This window comes from Carassius carassius, chromosome 16 (assembly GCF_963082965.1).
Source record: "Carassius carassius chromosome 16, fCarCar2.1, whole genome shotgun sequence".
NCBI classification, from domain to species: Eukaryota; Metazoa; Chordata; class Actinopteri; order Cypriniformes; family Cyprinidae; genus Carassius; species Carassius carassius.
Window position 1 is genome coordinate 32,835,234 of NC_081770.1, and position 23,201 is coordinate 32,858,434.

Below are 23,201 nucleotides of genomic sequence, written 5' to 3' on the forward strand. Positions count from 1 at the left end.
TTTGAGCTTTGTGACATGGTGCATTATCCTGCTGGAAGTAGCCATCAGAAGATGGGTACACTGTAGTCTTAAAGGGATGGACATGGTCAGCAACAATACTCAGGAAGGCTGTGGCGTTTAAACAATGCTCAGTTGGTGCTAAGATACTCAGTTGGTACTTTTTTGGGATCATGCTCTTTTTACCCTAGAGATGCTTGTGCATGAAAATCCCAGTAGATCAGCAGTTTTTGAAATAATCCGACCAGCCCGTCTGGCTCTAACAACCATTCCACGTACAAAGTCACTTAAATCCCCTTTCTTCCCCATTCTAATGCTCGGTTTGAACTTTAGTAAGTCGTCTTCACCACATCTAGATGCCTAAATGCATTGAGTTGCTGCCATGTGATTGGCTGATTAGCAATTTGTGTTACCAAGTAATTGAACAGGTGTACCTAATAAAGTGGCCGGTGAGTGTATATATATATATATATATATATATATATATAGAGAGAGAGAGAGAGAGAGAGTAATATGCTAATTACAATGGGTTTTATAGCTGTTTTCAAATGTGACCTGTGATGGCAAAATGAGTCGGAATGTGCAACTAATCATAAAACGGATAGTTCCGGGCCTTGATTCTGATTGGCTGAGCCACGTTCAAAGCCGTTGTAAATAAAGGGCCTTTCACATATCACATCTGTTGAGCATTCGAGTTTATTTCAAATGTAGATTGTTTTGGAAGCAGTGTTTTCACGAATGCATGTGGTTTTTTCATAATGCCGCAAGCGCACCGCGGGTCATGTGACAAGAACTAACCAATCAGCTTCATTCATATTAGCTGTACTGGGATAGCCAGTTTTAAATAAATTTAGTAGCAGAGCTACTGCAAGTGATTTTTAGTGCTGCAAATCCTTTAGTATTTTGCTGAAACTTCTGCTCTTCATGGAAAGTACATGGTAGATTAGCTACGGCATACGCTCGACACTTCATTAGGCCCTTATATAGCAATCCCAATGCTCCAAATAGTAATTAAACATCTAAAAGTACAACCCGAATTCCGGAAAAGTTGGGACGTTTTTTAAATTTTAATAAAATGAAAACTAAAAGACTTTCAAATCACATGAGCCAATATTTTATTCACAATAGAACATAGATAACATAGCAAATGTTTAAACTGAGAAAGTTTACAATTTTATGCACAAAATGAGCTCATTTCAATTTTGATTTCTGCTACAGGTCTCAAAATAGTTGGGACGCGGCATGTTTACCATGGTGTAGCATCTCCTTTTCTTTTCAAAACAGTTTGAAGACGTCTGGGCATTGAGGCTATGAGTTGCTGGAGTTTTGCTGTTGGAATTTGGTCCCATTCTTGCCTTATATAGATTTCCAGCTGCTGAAGAGTTCGTGGTCGTCTTTGACGTATTTTTCGTTTAATGATGCGCCAAATGTTCTCTATAGGTGAAAGATCTGGACTGCAGGCAGGCCAGGTTAGCACCCGGACTCTTCTACGACGAAGCCATGCTGTTGTTATAGCTGCAGTATGTGGTTTTGCATTGTCCTGCTGAAATAAACAAGGCCTTCCCTGAAATAGACGTTGTTTGGAGGGAAGCATATGTTGCTCTAAAACCTTTATATACCTTTCAGCATTCACAGAGCCTTCCAAAACATGCAAGCTGCCCATACCGTATGCACTTATGCACCCCCATACCATCAGAGATGCTGGCTTTTGAACTGAACGCTGATAACATGCTGGAAGGTCTCCCTCCTCTTTAGCCCGGAGGACACGGCGTCCCTGATTTCCAACAAGAATGTCAAATTTGGACTCGTCTGACCATAAAACACTATTCCACTTTGAAATAGTCCATTTTAAATGAGCCTTGGCCCACAGGACACGACGGCGCTTCTGGACCATGTTCACATATGGCTTCCTTTTTGCATGATAGAGCTTTAGTTGGCATCTGCTGATGGCACGGCGGATTGTGTTTACCGACAGTGGTTTCTGAAAGTATTCCTGGGCCCATTTAGTAATGTCATTGACACAATCATGCCGATGAGTGATGCAGTGTCGTCTGAGAGCCCGAAGACCACGGGCATCCAATAAAGGTCTCCGGCCTTGTCCCTTACGCACAGAGATTTCTCCAGTTTCTCTGAATCTTTTGATGATGTTATGCACTGTAGATGATGAGATTTGCAAAGCCTTTGCAATTTGACGTTGAGGAACATTGTTTTTAAAGTTTTCCACAATTTTTTTACGCAGTCTTTCACAGATTGGAGAGCCTCTGCCCATCTTTACTTCTGAGAGACTCTGCTTCTCTAAGACAAAGCTTTTATAGCTAATCATGTTACAGACCTGATATCAATTAACTTAACTAATCACTAGATGTTCTCCCAGCTAAATCTTTCAAAACTGCTTGCTTTTTTAGCCATTTGTTGCCCCCGTGCCAACTTTTTTGAGACCTGTAGCAGGCATTAAATTTTAAATGAGCTAATTAAGTGGATAAAAGTGTCAAATTTCTCAGTTTAAACATTTGCTACGTTATCTATGTTCTATTGTGAATAAAATATTGGCTCATGTGATTTGAAATTCCTTTAGTTTTCATTTTATTAAAATTTAAAAAAACGTCCCAACTTTTCCGGAATTCGGGTTGTATCTTTATTTGTACATTTTCTGAGAGGAGCTTTCTTCTCGTACTGATTGACATCCATAGCACGTGCATAAAGATGACAGACACAGCCGGCACATGATCCACATAAATATACACAAATATACAGAATTACAGTAGTCACACGAACATAAACTGTTATGTCTTAAGTGCACATTTGAGGAACTGTTGGGGAAAAACATTGGATGTGTAACATTATATTAGATCCGTGCAGTATGTCTTAATATACAGTAGGTGTCTGTCACAATGTTAATCAGACAATAAAAAAGTGAATCACTCGCTGCTCTTGATTGAACTGCTTTTGTAGTTTTAATCGTCAATTAATTTGTAATGAACACACATGATTTACTTTTTGTTTTTCGTACTTGAATGTTTGTGTTTAGAGGTAAAAGGAAAAAGTAATAAACCACACACTTGTTAATTTTTTAGATTTGTTCTTTTTTTGCATTGGTTCTTATTTTTGCGTTTAAAAATAAATAGTAACTCTTTTTTTTTTTTTTTGACTCATTTGCTCATTGTGACTCATTTTGCCAGGACGGGTCACATATACACCTCCCTCAGTAAAACTGTATGTTTCAGAAAAACCTAAAGACCGATTTTTCATATTTCTTTTTTGTTGGCTTAAATAGGAGGATTGACACAACTGAATTAAAACATGTAAACATCTAAACATTAAAACATGTTTCCACCCAGTGTTGGGATTATTTTTGCACCGGTGCCTGTTTGTAATCATATTTAGTGTTAAGTGTTTATTTTGGTATTTGGTGTGATGTGAAAGACTACTACTTTATTCTGCGGTATTTCTTCAATGTGAGCAAAATGTACTTCGTTTTTGCTCAGGTTGTCACCCACTGGCTAAGTACATCTCAACATTTGACAGCAAGTTCAATAACATCTTCATGGACGCCGGATGGAGGGACGTGTTCGGGAGGTTAGAAGCTCCTAATTCAGGTTAGCCAGTCTGCTAATATGGGCTCTTCAGATGATTTCATGCCTTTGCTATCTGATTTGATGCTGGTTCTGAATGCATGTGGTCTTTAAAAATCTCTACAGATAATATTGATGTGGCAGGACGTGTCTCACAGTATCTGGCTGGAGCCAGCCTCTCCCACCAGTTCCCTATTTCTGAAGCAATGCTCACCTATAAACAAAAAAGGTATGGTCTTGTAATATGTGTGCATGGAAATATGTAAATGATGTGGTATGTGTCAGTTATGCTTAGATGTAGTGTATGTTTGTTCACCATCTGGCCAAAATAAACCCAGAAGGTCAATCTTACCAAATTTACCAACATGTCCAAGCCATATTTTACCCCAAATTCAAAATAAAAATATATTCAATTATATTTCAATTAAAGAAACGGAAGGTTCTTTTAGAACAATTCTTTATTAGGGTAAAGAATGTACTGTGTTCTGAAAATCATCGCTGACAATAACAAATGAGAATGAGAATTTACGCGATATATAAAATAATCGTAATGGACCTTAAATGCAAAACTTTCTTTGTTTTAATGCATAATGTAAATTCTAATTTGTTTAGTTTTTGGGGTGAAATTTTTGTTTTTGACAAGGACATGTTTTATGAGATTATATCAATATCACCAATCAGTCCATAAAGTAGATCAGACAATCAGTTGCACTTGTATTTTCTTTTTCTTTTTTTAGTATGTCACTCATTTGTTTGATCTGGTTTTATTTTGTCATTGAGACGTAGACGGTGTGTTGAGGATGGCGCAGTAACTGTTATTTATGCTTTTTGGTCTTTTTTTTTGCCTTCAAGGAAGAGAAGTTTGTATTTTGATTTTTACATCAGGTACCTAATCGTGTGTTTGGGTTGACGTTTCAATGTTTGCTGTGGTTTAAATCACTCATGCTCTCAGTATCTCACACACACCTGTCTGCGTGACTACTAGCTTTTGCTCACTGTGTGTTTCGTGTTCATAATTCAGTCTTTTTGTGTCTTTAACTGATTTAGTTTGGTTTGAGTTTAACAGGTTTGGAGAAACTGAACTGAAAGATTGTGTTTATATACAAAATATTATGATTATTTTTTGATTAAGGAAGAATTTTTGTTAATGCCAATTTTCTGAATACTCAGTTTCATTAATGTGATCAACTTATTAAGAGACAATTCAACTTTAATTAGATTTTAGCTGAAAAAAAAAAAACCTGGTAGTTGCTTGTGTCCAAAGCATTGGCTAAATGCCTTCTTATTAGAACAGGTTTTGAAATGATTTGGGAATAAAGGACCGGAGAATCCTGTTTTACCACTAGCAGACTGTGCTAAATTTGTCCTGTGAAAACAATGTGTACATGCACACACTGACTGGAACATAAATCTGTGATAGTCTGAAGAAGGAACCAATTATCACTTTGAAGCGGAACAAAATAGAGAAAGATGAAGGTAGATATAGAGAGAGAAACCCGGGGGTACAGAACGTGAGAAAACACCTAAAGAGAGGCAACAAAGAGACATGAATGAAGTGAGAATGGACAGCAGAGAGTGTTATGCCACAGCTGTGTCATCAGACCACATTAAAATATCAGCAATAACTCCAACCCATCATTTTACAATCGTATTAGAGCCTAAAATAAACATTAATCTGTGTTCAGAACCCAATTTATTTCTGAAATGTTGTGCAAGACAGAATTCACTCATTGAGAATCGATTAGATGTGCTTGAAATCACATTTTACAATTCTGTTCATGCCTCTTGGCCAAGCAAATCGAAACTTAGTTTCTAACAAAAATGGCTTGAAACAGTTGGCTGAAGTCAAAGTCATGTGGTGTGACCAGCTAAAGGTCATGCAGGGAAATTAGTATTATTTTTTTTTTTAAACAAAACAGGAAATCATGTTATAGAGAGACTGACTTTTTGTTCAATAAGTCTCTTAAAATACCAAATAATTATTAATTAATTAAATATGATGCCATGTGGCGCGACTAATTTGACTATTACACTAATATGATATTTAATGATAATTCATAATTCATGTTTAAAGTAATCATTAAGTCGTATTCAATGTAAAAGGAAATTGTTCTAAAATATATTTTTACATTTAAAATTTTCTTTAAAATGGCAAAGAACCTGGCACACGTGTTTTAACCACATCAACTCTGGGGACCCACCGGTGGGTCCAATATTGCATATGCCTAATTCTCAAAAAATCAAAATAACAGCTGAAGTGGTTAAAATGGGAAACTCTTGTGGCGTGTGCATACCAAAAGCAAAGTGAAAATTTGCTAAGCAAATTTAGCCAGTTTTATTCGAGTCAGCTGAGAGCTTTCTCAGTTGTGATTGGTCCTTGTGCATGGTGGTCAGACATCCCATCTAAGTAGGTGATTCTTGACCTAAAAAAGCTGCAAAGTGGATCAGACTTTATGCTTATATTTGAGTTCGGCTACAGGAGACGACTCTGTGCTGGCTCTGTTTTTGTCAATAACAATCGACTAAGTCCAGAATCTAGAAGTTCCTTGTGTTCTGGTTTCTTGAGTGTTGGAGAGCAGCTTCTGTCAGCTGTAGATGATGCTTGGAAAGAGTCACGGAAGATTATATAACAATGAGTTTAAATATGAAGCGCCCTATAGCCTGCGGCCTTACACCCCCTGATTGGTGGAGGATGTAAGAAGCTATCCCAGCATCCTCTCATGGCATGAGCCCTCACACTCTGTGTCACACATAGCCCCTTTCACACTGCACGCCTTCTGTGTGAACGCAAACACATCCCGGGATTGATTCCAGGATCAATCCCAGGTTTGGGAACTAATAACAGTCTTGGAACGAGCTCATTTTGAGCAGAAGCCAGACCCAATGTGTCTGTGTCGTAGTGATGACCACATTATCGCATGACTCTTTTACCGGCTGTTTTGAAGGCAGATCAACGTTCGCGATTAAAAATATGTACAAACTGTACTGAAGCAGAGATCAGTTAGCTCCTCGCTATCCACGTTGACGCTGAGATCATTCACCAGCTTCAGTGAAAGTTAACATGTCTAGCGTTTTTGACTCGTACATTACACGTCACGCCCTGATGTCACGTGTCTTTACGGGTTGTGTGTGAACGCACGCACAGATCCCAGGAAATCACTAGAAGTGTGAATGAACCAAAACTTAATGATCCGGGAACAATTGCTGGGACACATTACCCGTGTATTATCCAGAATCTCAGTGTGAAAGGGGCTTATCTGATCTGACACCGCCATTTTCACACCCTGACGACTTCACACGCATCTCTCAGACCATCCACCTCACTGATAACGAAACATTACACGTCCTGTCAGCCTGTGCTAACCACTCCCTCCTGTTTGACCTCCACAGCCCTGACGAAGACTCCTGCCAGAAGTTTGTCCCATTCATTGGGGTGAGAAAGGCTTTCTCTTTCACTTCATCTTTTTTTTTATTATAAAGAGTCAGCTGCACTTTCCACAGATATACTTGATTGTCCCATTACAAAAACATTAAAGGCACATATCTCATGTTTGTTATAGTAAAAAAAATATTTACATGTATTTACATGTTTATATTTATATTCATATAATTTATATTATATCTAAATATATTTCTATATAAACATGATTTTTTTTCTTAAATATATACACATGCATACATACACACATATATGTACTCAGAAACTTTTGTTTTGGATGTGATTAATCACAATTCATCATTTGACAGCACTTTATATAATATAGTATACTTCTATTGTAATATAAAATAATACATTAGTATCTCATTTAGCCTAAAAATGTTTAGCACCACCAAATGATCTAGTTTTATCAAATGTTTATGTAAGGTTTATTACAGAAAAATAATGAAATCTCTCAAATTTGCATTCAGAGATTTTTGTTGCTGTTGTTTTGAATTTTTATACTTGAGGCTTTTTTTCTCCACTTTTAACAAACAACAAACAATTAATAGCATTAACAATATGTTGTGCAGTTGTAAGTTTAGAAAACAAGATTTTAGATAGCCATCATTTATGAATTTTATGTTATTTTTATACCAAATTTGTTATTTGAAACAGAATTGTGTAAAGACAAACTTCAGATATGCTACATTTCTTTTGCATTATTGTCACACCTTGTCATGATTATGACATTATGCATTTGTATGTATAAAGTGTACATATCGTTAATGTAATAATATGTACATCTCCAGTTATCATCTATACCGTTTTTTAAAAATTGGATTAACTTCTGGTAAGAAATCACAGTTGTTATGACTAGCGTTTAGTTCCATCATGTTAAAAATGTTTAGTCGAGCATTGCACTGTGGCCTACATTTTGGTGCACAGTGCTGGATGTATATTGGGGGTTTTCTATGCATACGGAAAAATACTACTATACATAATTTAGGATTGTGATGTGTTTTCTTACAGTTGGTAAAAGTGGGGATTGTGGAGCACAGCTTATCTACATCAGGTAGGATTTGCTTGAGACAGGAACCCAATGAACACAGAAACAGCAGTGAAACATTACTGATGTGTGTGTGTGTGTGTGTGTGTGTGTGTGTGTGTGTGTGTGTGTGTGTGTGTGTCGTCTGGCAGTGGACTCTGATGACGCAGTGATGGTGGGCAGTGTGAACATGCTCTCCTCACCTCCAGCACAGACGGGAACACAGTACGGGAAAGACATGACCTCCACCCCTCCGTCATCCCCCTCTGTTTCTGCCAGTCTCTCTGGAGCAGGGTACAAGAAACTATGCACGCACTTGTGAAAATGTGTAGGGCAAATGTAGTGTAAACACCAAGGAATATATCGTAAGGAAAAGAGGTTGGAAAAGAGCCTGAGGATGAGTCTAACATGACCATTCATCCCTGTTACCAAAGTTATTCCAAGACAAAATTGAAGTGTTACCAACTTTAGTGCAAAGACACAACATAATGTAAACCCTTTCAATGAAAAATGAGCTTGGAAATAGAAATATGTCAAAGATTGATGCATTGATAAATCAACGTGAAACCGTCTACTTCACACTTGTGTCTCAAACACGTGTGTATGCAGTTCTCCAGGAACCGGTGGGGAGGTGATGGGTCTCCAGGTGGACTACTGGACGTTACAGGGCGCAGAGAAGAAGAAAGAAGGTGAGAAGAGAGACGTGGGAATTAAGAACACGCTGAAGAGCAACTTCCGCTCGCTGCAAGTTTCCCGAATCCCCAACGGAGGGGAGCCTACACCTCCTCCAGGAATGGCCATGACCGTTGTCATGAAGGAGAAGAACAAGAAAGGTGTGTTAAAATGAGCTGCTGACTCGTAAAGCTGTGAACGTGGTTGATTTGCTTCACGTCTGGTTTCCTTCTACTCTCAGTGATCTTCCTGAGCAAGAAGCTGAAAGAGAAGGATGTGGACTCTAAGAGTCAGGTGATAGACAGCATCAGCAGACTCATCTGCACCGCTAAACACCAGCACACCATGCTGAAGGGTAAACCCACACACACAAACCTACACAAACCCCAGAATAAAGTGAAGTTCATAGTGAAAGTGTCATTTGTTGGATGCACTCTACTGCCACCCTGCGGTCACTGAATGTGATACATTGCATGGGGGCTAATTGTGGGATATAAAGGGTTTCTTTTATTATAATAGTAGAAGTTGGGGATCAGTAAGAGATTTTTAAGAAATTAATACTTTTATTCACTAAGAATGCATTAAATTGACTTATAGTGTCAGTAAAGATTCTTGTAGTGTTACAAATAATAAAAATGTTGTTCATTTGAACTTTCTAATCAAGACATACCGCAAAAAAAAAAAATCACGGTTTCCACAGACATATTAATTACAACTGTTTTCAACATTGATGATAATCTGAAATGTTTCCTGATAAATTACTCACCCCCATGTCATCCAAGATGTATACGTCTTTCTTTCTTCAGTCGAAAAGAAGTTAAGGTTTTTGATGGAAACATTCAGGATTGTCCTCCTTATAGTGGACTTCAAAATAACAGTTTCAGCGCAGCTTCAAAGCGCTCTACATGATACCAGACGAGGAATAAGGGTCTTATGTTATCAAAGAAAAAAAAAAGGATATATGCTTAATAAACAGAAGTGCTGGCCTTGCACTGCTCTGCGATGTGCGTCCAAGACTTCACGTAATTACGTAGAGAAGGTCACTTGATGCAGAATCTTAATGACCCCAAAGTCTTTAACAATGAGGCTTTATCAAAAGTGCTATATTTCAACATGTATTATAGTTGTGTTAAATTTAAGCAATCGGGAAATTTGGTTCAATCACAATTGCTGTCATGAAACTCTTGATGGCGCAGTCCGATAGGTCAGACGCACTTTGACATAATGACATCATTATCACATGGTGCAGCTGATTGGTTCTTTTTGAATCATCAGCCAATGAGCTCGCAGCTCCACATTCAAATGCACTCGGCCAGTGCTCGCCGTAGCAGCTGCAGCATGCTTCAGAGACCCTCCACCTCCCCAGCTCCACCTGTATAGATCTGTTACGGGGTGATCATGTATGCTGTGGGGGTTATTAATATATGTTATATGTGCAGTAGAGGTCTGCATTTGCTATTAGATATATGATTGAGTGACTTCTCACAGCAGTCATGTATATCGTGGTCTTTGTCTCTGCAGTGTCCATCGATGGCGTAGAGTGGCACGACGTGAAGTTTTTCCAGCTGGCCGCGCAGTGGCCGACTCACGTGAAGCACTTCCCTGTAGGAATCTTTGGCTACAGCAAACCCATGTGACCTGCTGCTGCTTCTTCAGCGCGAGGCCAACTTACAGATGTGGAATAAAATGGATTTTCCTGTGGAAATGGTCAACTTAAAAGCCTGTGTCCTCAACAGAAATGTCGTCTGTGATGTTGCTTGTCCTTTTTGTTGCTTTGGCGGTGGAAGGATCATTGGTGTTTTTGTAACAAACGCTCTCTTTTATTTCACGCCAGCTTCAGTTTGCACTTTGTTGGGTTAGAGTTTGTTATTATTTCTGTGAAATTTTCAGTGTTGATAATTGTCCTGTGTACAATATTATAGGGTGGGATTTGTCGTGAGCTTGATTGAATTTGCATTCAAAATGTTTGATAATGCCATGTTAATATTTTCAAATGGGAGACGTTAAAGGAATAGTTCACCCATCTTAGGACGGATTTGTGTGAGGATCAGTTCCCTGTAGCTCTTAAATCTCATTCAGTGTCCGTTTTGATGTCTGTAAGTTGATGACGACAAAAAAAAATCCAGTTTTGGGTGAAGTGTTCCTTTAGATGACAAGTGGGAGGAGTTTGGCTGCAAGTGGGAGGGGCCACAGAACTGGTGGGAGGGGTTTATGTTACAGTTTGTTAAATGATTTTAGCATAGCTGTGAATTATAAAGAGCATGTCCTTTAAATTTAAGTAAGATGAATACTTTTAGATTAAGAAAAGTGTCTTTTGGTTATGTCTTTTTTATGAAGAAGGCAGCTTGTGTGGGTTCAATCTAAAGGGAGATCTCAAAATGCTTTAAAAAGCCCTTTAAATCGTTTTATTCCCTCTGTGTGGGGCGATGAGCAGATATTTTCACTTTTTACTCTTTTAACATTTCTACCTGCCATCTCTGATCGTTCACGGTGACCGTGTTACCAAGTGTTTTTAGAAAGGCTGTGTCTTTGTGTTGCATACAGGGTCCAGTTTCTGCCGGCTAATAAGGGCTCTAACTAAAACATTGTTGGGATGATAACTTTTTGTAACTTCTGCGGTGGATCTGTTTATGTTCTTTCCCTCTTCAAAAGTCCCTTTACAGAAATGACCTGTTTGTAAATACTGAGGGAGGGTGAGAGCGGCTTTACCTGTGGTTGTATCTGTGTGTTTGAGAAAAATATGTTATTTTTTCAGTATTAATTTCATTGAGTTTGCTGTTATGGCTTGTGGTGTTATTTTACAGCCAAGCGCAAACTGTGATATAGTTGCATTGCGTATAAAATCGATGTATTTGTGTCTTTCATGGACAGAACTGTTACTGTTCTTTTCATTTTATGTTTTAACTAGGTTTTTGTACTGGTTTTGTTTTGTGAGGCAGACTGCTGAGGTTTGTTCAACCATTTAGGGCCTAAGCACTACTTTTAGCGCAACGTGAGATGTTTTTTCTTAAATCTTTAAAACTGAGAGAACACTAATATTTGATCTGTCTGTTACAAAAGGAAATGCAGACATTTGCACAAGCCGTATTTTTAAGTTGGACAGTATTGATTTTGAATGAACCACTAAAGAAAGCTTCTCTTCTTCTATTCTTTGTAACGTGTGTACATAAACATACAGTATACTGCCATTTCATGTCATTTATACTGGTTTGAATTATCATACAGATACTAAAATGATTTTAACCATGGCTGCATTGTGATTTTTTTTTTTCTATTTCCCTTTTTAAAGGAGTTGAACTCTTTTATAGACTTTTTGTTTTGTTTTCAGACATGAATGAAAATAAGAAAGTGAACCGGTGTGTTCTGTTTGTAGTTTATTTTCAGTATTTGATAAATACTTAATGGACGATTGTGCAAATAAATGACATATAATAAAAATAAAAATATGTTTGTGTTGTTTAAACGATAACGTACGATCCTTTTTAGATTCAGTTCTTTTATAAATAGTAGAAAACCTATCTAGTTCAGATTATTTATACATTACTAAACCTTCTATGGTAAGTTTTATGCTAACTGTTGAGCACTTCCCGTTAAATGTTCATTCAGTAGTATCCTAGCCTAGCGTTAGCATCGCTGTTCTTTAAGGTGTTAAACGCAGCACTGCCATCTTTCGATGAGAATTATCATAGTTGTTTCTTGAGTTTTATGTGAATTTCACTGATACTGGTAAGTTTTAAAGAGTTTTGCACACAATAAATAATACCCTTAACTGATCAACAACAAAAGAAGTGACTTGGGTGTCTCATATTCAGCATTCTACGTTAAATATGTCCTTGTTGTATGGATTGCCAATGTTCATGCCTACAACTGATTCTTATAGCACATTTATACATATGTATTTATTAGTTTTTGTTTAATTTTTGACAAAACAGATCCAAAGGGGAAAAAACATGTGAAGGAAAATAATGTATTCTTGAAAAAAAAAATCTTAAAAGTAGTTTAATCTTTTTTATTTCTATCCTTAGATTTTATTCCTTAATTAAAGTCACGTTTAATATTAAATTTGATACACAAGCACTCATACAAATGACATGAATCATGTCTCATCTTGTACTGCACTGTTATTAAACCGGAGTTCATCTTCACTGTTGAAGCTATGTTTTAGTCCTTTACACAGAACATGGCCTTGTGTGATTCTCTGGAACACATGAATAATCAATGATATCATTGTTAGGCATACTGTATGCATACAGTAATTACAGCTGCATCTTATTAAACAATTTCGAATGATTACATTACTAACTCAAGTTATGTAATTGATCAACCAAAAAATGGCCGAGAATTAAAATGACGCGCTTTTAAGGTCACGCGCACTTCTGTGTTCTGCCGACAGATGGCGGTAAGATCAAAGTTAACTGTGACCTGTCGTCACCCGTCACAATTATTTTACGGAATATTTAAATACCTTTGGGTGTGATTATATAATAATTGAGTAGCAGTGTGAAGTAATATTGGCTGGAGCAGAAGACGATAGAAAGCGAGGTAAATCTCATCTATATTTTTCTTCTGATAAAATGTCAGACAATTGCAGACAATCCCAGCTACATGCGGGCATGGTTTATGAGACCCCTGCCTTAAATTAAATTAATCTGTAAATTATCTGATTTTTTTCCTCTCAATGCCTTATTTATGAATATTAATTATGTGACGTTTGACGTTGCTCGGCAATTTTCCTGGAAGTGTCCAGTGACAGAGTCTCATTAAAATTCATAACCGAGTCTGCCAGCGTTCTGCCGCATCTATCAGTCGAAGCGCCGCCCACGTACTGCATGTCAACCAATCCGTGAAGCCCATCACGCTGCTCATTAATATTAATAAGTAGTGGGATCGTCCGAGCGCAGCCGCAGACACCGGTCCGGTACTCGGTGCTGCTGACCTCTCCCTGTCCGCTTCTGGATTTGAGATGTGATCTCTCTCTCTGAGCTTGGCCTTGATTTCATACGGCGTCGGACAATAGTGCAGTGGAGATCCTAACAGGTATGTTATCATATGTTAATGAGCATCAGCGAGGGTCTCTTATAATGCATACAGCGAGGTAACGTTAACCACTGCAATTATACCGTAATGTTCAGTTTACATTTAAATGGGGTGTTTTATGTAGGGAAATAAGGGGCTCTGGGGATTTGTTTTACCGCGGATTTCTGTGCTAGTGGACTGGTAATATCGAGTGTATTGTGTGATGATTGTACAGTGACCTATGGACTGTGTCTCACATGCATCAGCAGTTGTGCATCATTCAGGACAACACCCATCCCATACACACACACACCTAGAATAATCTAACGCCTGCTCTGTCTAACAACACTGTCACACTGATAAACACTGTTTACTGTCTCTGACTACACCCTGATCACGTAACAGCTGTGGCATCATCACGCAAACACATCGTTTCTGCTACTTGAGCTGTTCTCTCAGAAACTGAGCTTCGTGCATCTAGCCTAAATTATAGTTTAATTCACAGATTATGGCCTGACTCAGGACCGGTTACACCAGCAATGCAGTAATTATGACAGGAAATAATTAACAAATGCAGGTAAATAGAGAATGAGAGCAGATACCACCGAACAGAATACTTTATAATGTAAATGCTCCTAAATGTGAATACAAATAGAGTGAACCCTATACAGCCAAATGGATTGATGTCATAATGAAGAAAAAGCCTCTGTGCAAAAATTCTAAAAGTACAAAAAGATCAATCTTTTGGCATAATAATTATGGTTTAGTCAAACAAAACTGCTTATTAATCTTTAAAAAAATATTTTTCTGCCTATTTACAGTAATGTATAAATGCATGCATAAATGTCTATATACACACACACACACACACACACGCACACACAGAGAAAGAGTATATAATTCCATGGATTTAAGATTAGGATTTAAACCTATATTTTGAGTTAATCTCAGACTGTCTCGTATCTCACACACATGTTTCTACATCAGGAAGAAGAGCTTTAGAGCATTCTGTCACTTCTGCAAACACTTGATGTCGATAAGGCAGTCTAGATAAGAGACACACTCACTGTTATTCACCCAAGACAGCGCTGAATTCTGCACCCAGTGTGCAGGCACGGACGATCAGATGTGCTGTTTAGTGTCTGGTTGATCTGATGAGGCTCAGTTTGTGTTGTTCTGAAGTCATTATTACTGGTGTCTGCAGGACTGTAAGGAACAGCACAGCAGCGGTTCAATCATTCAAATCACAGAGGCGAACATCTTTAACAATAAACAACACTCAACTACAAATACACTGTATTTATCTGGCAAAAAACATTCATGCATTCATACACTAAAATTAAGTTTCTTGCAAAATGAACTCCAATTAAACTCTTAATGTAATCTTACTTCTAATGTAAGTTTCACATTTAATCAATGTGCTACTTTGCTCTTCTTGGTAATTATTTGTGAAATGTACTAGTCATTTTTGAGTCAGAATGGTTGGAAAGTAAATGCTACACCATTGTTCAATGTTTTCTAACACGTATTTCTAAATTAAAATTCATTTTGATGCACTTTTTGTGGAAGTTAAACATGCCCTGGTTCCACGATGAAGAAAAAGCGCATTACAAACATTCTAAGACATAAAAAGCATTGGTTATTGATGCATTAATTATTTCTTCCTGTTCACAGTAATTTGGTGCAACCAACATTCAGAAGCATACAGAGAAAACATAAAACAGGAAATGATATCACATGACCCTTATGACTGTGTGTCAGGGTCAACAGGTGATTTCATGACAAGGCAAGGTTAGTTCACATTATAAAATGTCATGTGGTGCAACTCCCCCAAATCTAATGATATTTATGAATTAAAAATAAGATGTGCACTCTCACATATGTTTAAGTTGTAGGGAGTTTAAGTTTAAACTTTTGTTGAAAATAGTTAAAAAAGGACCAATATGACTACTACTTTGTGTTTTACATTCGATTTGTCCTTTTGTGATTTTATAAATCCTTATTTGTCGTCGACCCAGAGACCTTTGAAGCGTTCAGGTAAGGTCTTGCCTGTAATATGCATTACAGGCTATAAATCACATCTAGCTTTAGCCAGTAATTGAATTCATAATAATACTGAGAGATTAAGAAAGCAAGCTCTTTCCCATTGACTCCTGATTGGTGAATCACAAAGATGACTGAACATGCACTGTAGCGGTCTTTGTGTCAGGTTTCAGCATCAATGGACTTGCATTGATCGAAATCTTCACTCGGTGTAGTAACAGTTTAAAGACTGAATCCACAGAGTAGAGCTGTAATCGGGCCTTAAAAGTTAGGCCCGACAGGACCCGAGCCCGACAAGTACATTTTGATTGACAGCTTTTTTAAAGCCCGAACCCGTTTACAGCCCGACATTATTCAAATGTGCGCACACACACAGCTCTTTTGCCTTTTGTCAAGAATGAGTCATTTCTACATGTTTTAACAGCCCGAACCCGTGTAAGATGATATAAATTAAGCCCGACGGGTTCGCACAAAGCTCTTAAGCTCTACCACAGAGTTGCATCTGGTCAGAAGAAGCTCCTTTAGTTTTTGATAAAGGGCTATAATCAAATATTTTTGCTTAAATGTAATGAGAGTAATAATGGAATTATTTTTCTGCATTATGATAATGAAGACTGTGAAATTAAAATGTGGTCACAAACAATGCATCTTCATTTTATTTAATGTAGCATGCAATGTTCACAGAAAACAAGGGCCGTAATTACACAGTACTGAACTAATCCTGTTAGTTTTAATAGCACATCCACTTTGTGATTTCATCTCTCAGATTTCATCACTGACTCAGCATCCGTGTTCTATTTCTGTTTCATTGTTGCCATGGACAGTAGAAAGTGATGACTGGTTCAGTAGAGTATCCACCTTTTTCCTCAACACAGAAGTAAGCCTATGGGTGTCTCACGTCTCGTCTGTTTAATTAGCTGCTAAAGGTACATAACGAGGAGAATAACAACGTAGAGAAAACATTAAAACTGTTTGCAGTACAAACCAGTGTGGTCTTAATTAAGAGAACAGATTAAAATAATATGATAGGACACATCAATTGTCATTATCAAGCAGCAAAACAAACCATTTGGTACAGTTAAAAATAGCTGGGCGCAAATGAGACCGGAAGCTAGACCCATAGAACTTACAAATGGCGGCACCCATTTTTACGCCAGGAAAAAGGTACTGTAAATACTGTACATGAATACATTCACTCACTCGAAACAGATTTGAAAAAACTTGCCAACTTTGTGAAAGGTTAAAGAGATAAACCATGCATCATATACTACACGACTGAGGATCTCACACTAACAGACTTTCAAGTTGTTCCAAACTCGATGACGAACTCCCAACAAACAAAAAACTGACTGAAAATATCTAACATATTTGATCTCCAATGGATTCATATTCTGAAGGTAAAATATCTGTGGCCATCATACACTACTACGCAATTTCCTGTGAAATCCTTCAACTCCAACTCCTCTGGGTTTTAGCAGCTATGGCGTTGGCTTGTCCTGACTGTAAATTGGGGGGGAAATCTGGACAAAATACGTTTAGTCTTTTCAGCCTTAAATTTTTCAAACTGTTCACCTTAAAGGAACATCTCACCCAAAAATGAAAATTTGCTAACAATGAACTCACTCTCAGACCATCTTAGATGAGAAGATGGGTTTGTTTCTTCATCAGATTTGAAGAAATGTAGCATTCTATAACTTCTTCTGCAGTGAATGGGTGCCATCAGAATGAGAGTCTAAACAGATGATAAAAACATCAAAATAATCCACTTGTGATGCAAAAACCTGCTTGATTGAAAGAAACCAATGCATCATTAAAATGTTTTAACTTTAAACGGTTGTCTTTGTCAGGAAAAAAAAGTCCATAATCCATAATAACCCTCCCTCCTGTGAAAAAGTGAGCCATCTCGCCTGAATCAGAAGAATATTTTGTGATTTTAGTGACGGTTGAAAAGACTTAATGATGGTTTTGTTTCTTACAAACCTGCAGCTTTTGTCTTCTCTTGATGGATTGGAGTGGTGTTTATTACTTGTGAAATGTTTTATCAGCTGTTTGGAGTCTCATTCTCACGGCACCCATTCACTGCAGAGCATCCATTGCTGAGCAAGTGATATAATGCTGATAAAAATCTGAAAAATTTCAGCAAATTAACACTTTTTGGGGGGTGATCTGTTTCTTTAATGTTGTAGATAGTTTACACAAAAGGCCTCAATAGTGGGGATTTTATTTCTAACAGCTGCGCCTCGTCTTAGTTGTTCCTTCCTGTTTAATCATTAATAGATGACTTGCAGCAGAGCAAGGTTTAACTTGTAAGTAAATGATTTTCATTGTGGGAATTAACAGGTAAAAAAGGCATAGTCACATGATTGCAATTCTTTGGATGTTGTGAGTAATTTCATCACACTGTGAAGCTGTTGATGCAGTATAGAACATTTATTCGTTGTTGTATTTTAATAAATGGCTATTATAAGACAGAAAGGACTATAATCCGTCATGTGATTGGTCAGTTCTTTGGATGCAAGGCTTTATTGATTGAGTGGGATCACATGACCCACTGGAGGCTGAATGGAGGAGTATTACAGCATGAGACTGATGTTGTCAGGGTGAAGTGTCAGCAGATTTTAAAACTCAATGCTACTGTTGTGACAAGTTTGGTCAATTAAGGGATCCAAATAGGACTGCCACTATCATGAAATTTGGTTGAATTATAGCATAATTGATCATTTATAATCGTTCCCTTCCTACATTTATTTGTACCATAACAGTTACACTACAAATTACAATTACAGTACATTACATTAAAATTGTTGTACACTTATGAGAACCAGTCAGTAGCCTACAGACTGTTTTTGCCAGTGTTGGGGGTACGCATTACAAGTAATGCGAGTTACATTATCAGATTACTTGTTTCAAGTAACTAGGGCTGGGCGATATATCTAACGATATAATCATGCGCATCTAGTCAGTAAATCTGGTTCCCTGATTATAGCTAAATCGGCATCACCTGCTTTCAAATGGAGCACCATTTAATAGACAGAGCCGTAGATCCCTGACAAGCTATGCAATATCGCCTTCAATAATGAACGTGATATTGCGTAGCTTGTCAGTGATCTACGGCTCTGTCTATTAAATGTAATTAGTTACTTTTTTAGAAAGTAACGCAATATTGTAATGCATTACTTTTAAAAAAGTAACTTTCCCCAACACTGGTTTTTGCTATTATCTAATGCTTTTAGGGCTGCAACTAACGATTATTTTGATAATCAATTAATCTGTCGATTATTTTTCCGATGAATCGATTAATCGGTTTATATACTTATATTTTAGTTTTGCCCATTTTTCCCCCAAGTAAATTATTAATAAAGGGTATTATTTATCATTCAGCATAGATTTTTAAGAGATTTTAACCATTTTGCATTGTCATATCCTCATCAAAAATATACCTGGAGTTGTTTTATTGTGTTAGTAATCCTTTGTCGAACTCTTCTGCAATCAGAACACTGACCCATACTCTAGCAAATTTCACAAGGAGATTTCAAATAATGTTTTCACCATGGCAGTCCTTAGAGCTCCTAAAGTAGTTTAACATCCCGAACAAAGCTTATTAAGGAATCTTTCAGAACATATTTTCACGAAGAATAAGGATAAAACAGAATAAAATTGCAGTATATTGCATTTTATAATTTACTGGGAAACCGCTTTATAGCTTATGCTGTGAAATTGTAAACAATCCTTTCGAATAAAGTGCCGCACGCGCACCGCTTTCTCCTTCTTTCCAAAGCGCTCGGGCAGAAGAGCCCCTGAGGCGTCTGCCTTTGCTAAGCAACCATGACGTGCTCTCTCCTTGAAGACACGGAAATTTCAGCAAAGGATAAATGGATTTGCAGCTCTAAAAATCGCTTGCAGTAGCTCTGCTACTAAATTTATTTCAAAATGGCAATCCATATACAACTACAACCCGAATTCCGGAAAAGTTGGGACGTTTTTTAAATTTTAATAAAATGAAAACTAAAAGACTTTCAGATCACATGAGCCAATATTTTATTCACAATAGAACATAGATAACGTAGCAAATGTTTAAACTGAGAAAGTTTACAATTTTATGCACAAAATGAGCTCATTTCAATTTTGATTTCTGCTACAGGTCTCAAAATAGTTGGGACGGGGCATGTTTACCATGGTGTAGCATCTCCTTTTCTTTTCAAAACAGTTTGAAGACATCTGGGCATTGAGGCTATGAGTTGCTGGAGTTTTGCTGTTGGAATTTGGTCCCATTCTTGCCTTATATAGACTTCCAGCTGCTGAAGAGTTCGTGGTCGTCTTTGACGTATTTTTCGTTTAATGATGCGCCAAATGTTCTCTATAGGTGAAAGATCTGGACTGCAGGCAGGCCAGGTTAGCACCCGGACTCTTCTACGACGAAGCCATGCTGTTGTTATAGCTGCAGTATGTGGTTTTGCATTGTCCTGCTGAAATAAACAAGGCCTTCCCTGAAATAGACGTTGTTTGGAGGGAAGCATATGTTGCTCTAAAACCTTTATATACCTTTCAGCATTCACAGAGCCTTCCAAAACATGCAAGCTGCCCATACCGTATGCACTTATGCACCCCCATACCATCAGAGATGCTGGCTTTTGAACTGAACGCTGATAACATGCTGGAAGGTCTCCCTCCTCTTTAGCCCGGAGGACACGGCGTCCGTGATTTCCAACAAGAATGTCAAATTTGGACTCGTCTGACCATAAAACACTATTCCACTTTGAAATAGTCCATTTTAAATGAGCCTTGGCCCACAGGACACGACGGCGCTTCTGGACCATGTTCACATATGGCTTCCTTTTTGCATGATAGAGCTTTAGTTGGCATCTGCTGATGGCACGGCGGATTGTGTTTACCGACAGTGGTTTCTGAAAGTATTCCTGGGCCCATTTAGTAATGTCATTGACACAATCATGCCGATGAGTGATGCAGTGTCGTCTGAGAGCCCGAAGACCACGGGCATCCAATAAAGGTCTCCGGCCTTGTCCCTTACGCACAGAGATTTCTCCAGTTTCTCTGAATCTTTCGATGATGTTATGCACTGTAGATGATGAGATTTGCAAAGCCTTTGCAATTTGACATTGAGGAACATTGTTTTAAAATTTTTCCACAATTTTTTTATGCAGTCTTTCACAGATTGGAGAGCCTCTGCCCATCTTTACTTCTGAGAGACTCTGCTTCTCTAAGACAAAGCTTTTATAGCTAATCATGTTATAGAGCTGATATCAATTAACTTAATTAATCACTAGATGTTCTCCCAGCTGAATCTTTTCAAAACTGCTTGCTTTTTTAGCCATTTGTTGCCCCCGTGCCAACTTTTTTGAGACCTGTAGCAGGCATTAAATTTTAAATGAGCTAATTAAGTGGATAAAAGTGTAAAATTTCTCAGTTTAAACATTTGCTACGTTATCTATGTTCTATTGTGAATAAAATATTGGCTCATGTGATTTGAAATTCCTTTAGTTTTCATTTTATTAAAATTTAAAAAACGTCCCAACTTTTCCGGAATTCGGGTTGTATGATAAGTTGTTCCTTCATCTTGGCTGAGCTTTCAGCGTTGTTACAGGAAAGGATGAAGCTGATTGGTTAGTTCTTGTCACATGACCAGCGGTACGCTTGCGGCTCTCTGAAAACTTGAGATGTTTTTAACTCTATGCTGTGCGGACGCGCCTGGAAAAACGGGCGGCTCGCGTCCACGTTGCTTCCATTATGAGCGCGCATACCGCATGCCTACATTGGAAATAACGAACTTGAGCGCGCAAAAGACGCGATATGTGAACGACCCCTTAAACAGTTCAGTAGTGCAGTGTTTACAGGTTACTCTTCTTTTTTGAAGGCTCAAAGTAAGTACTCCCACATCCCGCTGAATGCGGCTGAATGCTGCAGAGACGCTGTTCGGGAAGCACGTGACATAAAACGAGGCCAGCGATTGGCTATTCACTACTTCTCCTGCTGTACTGGCTGAGTAAAACCTCCGGTGGCTCGTTACTGCCACACTTTGGTCACCGCAGATTTGAAATATGCACGAAATGAGCCGCTTACGGCAAATAAAAGTTATTTAGCAACTAATCGATGACTAAATTAGTTGACAACTATTTTAATAATCGATTTTAATCGATTATATCGATTAGTTGTTTCAGCTCTAAATGCTTTAACATGCTCCATTTTCTGTCGCATTATGTTTTGTTTTAGTCCTTTGGTCTGTGTTCATGTGTTTCCTTGCTTAATCAATCATCCTGTTCACCTGTTGTCTGAATAATTATCTCATTAGTTCCCTTATAAGCCCTCAGTTCTCCTTTAGTCTCTGTCTGTTCTTGTTTGTAGATTGTGTAGATTTGTAGATTTTTTTTCCTCTGTTGTTCCTGTTTCCTGAGCACTAGTGATTTAAAGGTGATTACTTACTTCTCCTTGTTGAGAGAGTTTCTACTTTAAACACATTACATAATGAAGAACAGACCGAAACAATTTCTAGCAGCATTTTTCTTTCCTTCTGCTTTGGTCCCTTTCTTTGCTCCGCACCCACGGGCCTGCCCACCATTCAGCTGCTCAGCCTGGAGCAGAAGGACCATTCACTGGGGAACATACCAAGGACTTTTTAGACCTGGCGTGTGTAGTTCATATTGCGTTGTGGTTTTTTTGTTAATAATAAATTAACACAAATCTGATCGTGCTAAAAGTTACTTTATTGCAGCACCTCCTCACTGTGTGGTAAAACACACAACAGACAAGCACTGTTATCTGCAACACTTTCTATTTTGCCTCTCCTGTCTAGTGACATTGCAGGAAAGAGCGTGTACACACACACACTTCACAACAGATATACACATAATACTCTATAAGTGTAAATAATTATTATTATTTATGAAAATGAATGTCATACTTTTGTAAAATAATTCAAAACAGCATTACAGTGTTTCTTGGATGCCAGTTAACACATACAAACAGACGAGCACTGTTATCTGCAACACTTCCTCTTTTGCCTGTTAACCACAAAAGGCATGGTTAAGGACACCAGGGGGTCAACCACAAAACACACAATGATGCAGTGTCCATCATATTAATAAACTAGAATATATGTCTTTAGTATACTTACAAAATATACATAATTATATACATATTACACATCTATTTTTTTACACCTACGCATATAAATAACAAATCTCTCACTCGTGACACACACACAAGGCTACCATTTCATTTAATATACTATTCACCCATTAACAGCACTCAAATAAACTTCATTTTAATGACTGATAACTCAAACTAATGGTCAAATATAACATCACATGGAATACTTTATCACCATTGATCATTTAAACATGAACTGAACGCCTGTAAAACTATTTAACAACTCATGAAATCGTACCTCTCCTCTCTAGTGATATTGCAGGCAAGAGGA

At 37.8% G+C, this 23,201-nt stretch overlaps 2 protein-coding genes across 7 annotated transcripts in view; both read left to right on the top strand.

Moving 5' to 3' along the window:
• LOC132160153 (phosphofurin acidic cluster sorting protein 2-like) overlaps window positions 1-10,446 on the top strand; it is a 51,566-nt gene extending 41,120 nt beyond the window's left edge. For 2 of the 4 annotated variants that reach the window (XM_059569890.1, XM_059569891.1), the window contains exons 17-25: window positions 3,483-3,593; window positions 3,696-3,798; window positions 4,422-4,454; window positions 6,960-7,002; window positions 8,020-8,062; window positions 8,188-8,329; window positions 8,645-8,868; window positions 8,949-9,062; window positions 10,229-10,446. In XM_059569890.1, coding sequence (XP_059425873.1) covers window positions 3,483-3,593; window positions 3,696-3,798; window positions 4,422-4,454; window positions 6,960-7,002; window positions 8,020-8,062; window positions 8,188-8,329; window positions 8,645-8,868; window positions 8,949-9,062; window positions 10,229-10,344 — 929 coding nt within the window. In that variant the 3' untranslated portion in view covers window positions 10,345-10,446. The remainder of the gene's footprint in view (window positions 1-3,482; window positions 3,594-3,695; window positions 3,799-4,421; window positions 4,455-6,959; window positions 7,003-8,019; window positions 8,063-8,187; window positions 8,330-8,644; window positions 8,869-8,948; window positions 9,063-10,228) is intronic. The other 2 variants (XM_059569892.1, XM_059569893.1) reach the window with 1 other exon arrangement.
• Window positions 10,447-13,729: 3,283 nt separating this feature from the next.
• The window catches only part of LOC132160156 (kinesin light chain 1-like), a 31,905-nt gene continuing 22,433 nt past the window's right edge, over window positions 13,730-23,201 (top strand). For all 3 annotated transcript variants that reach the window (XM_059569898.1, XM_059569899.1, XM_059569900.1), the window contains exon 1: window positions 13,730-13,744. The gene's annotated coding sequence lies outside the window, so the exon portion shown is untranslated. The remainder of the gene's footprint in view (window positions 13,745-23,201) is intronic.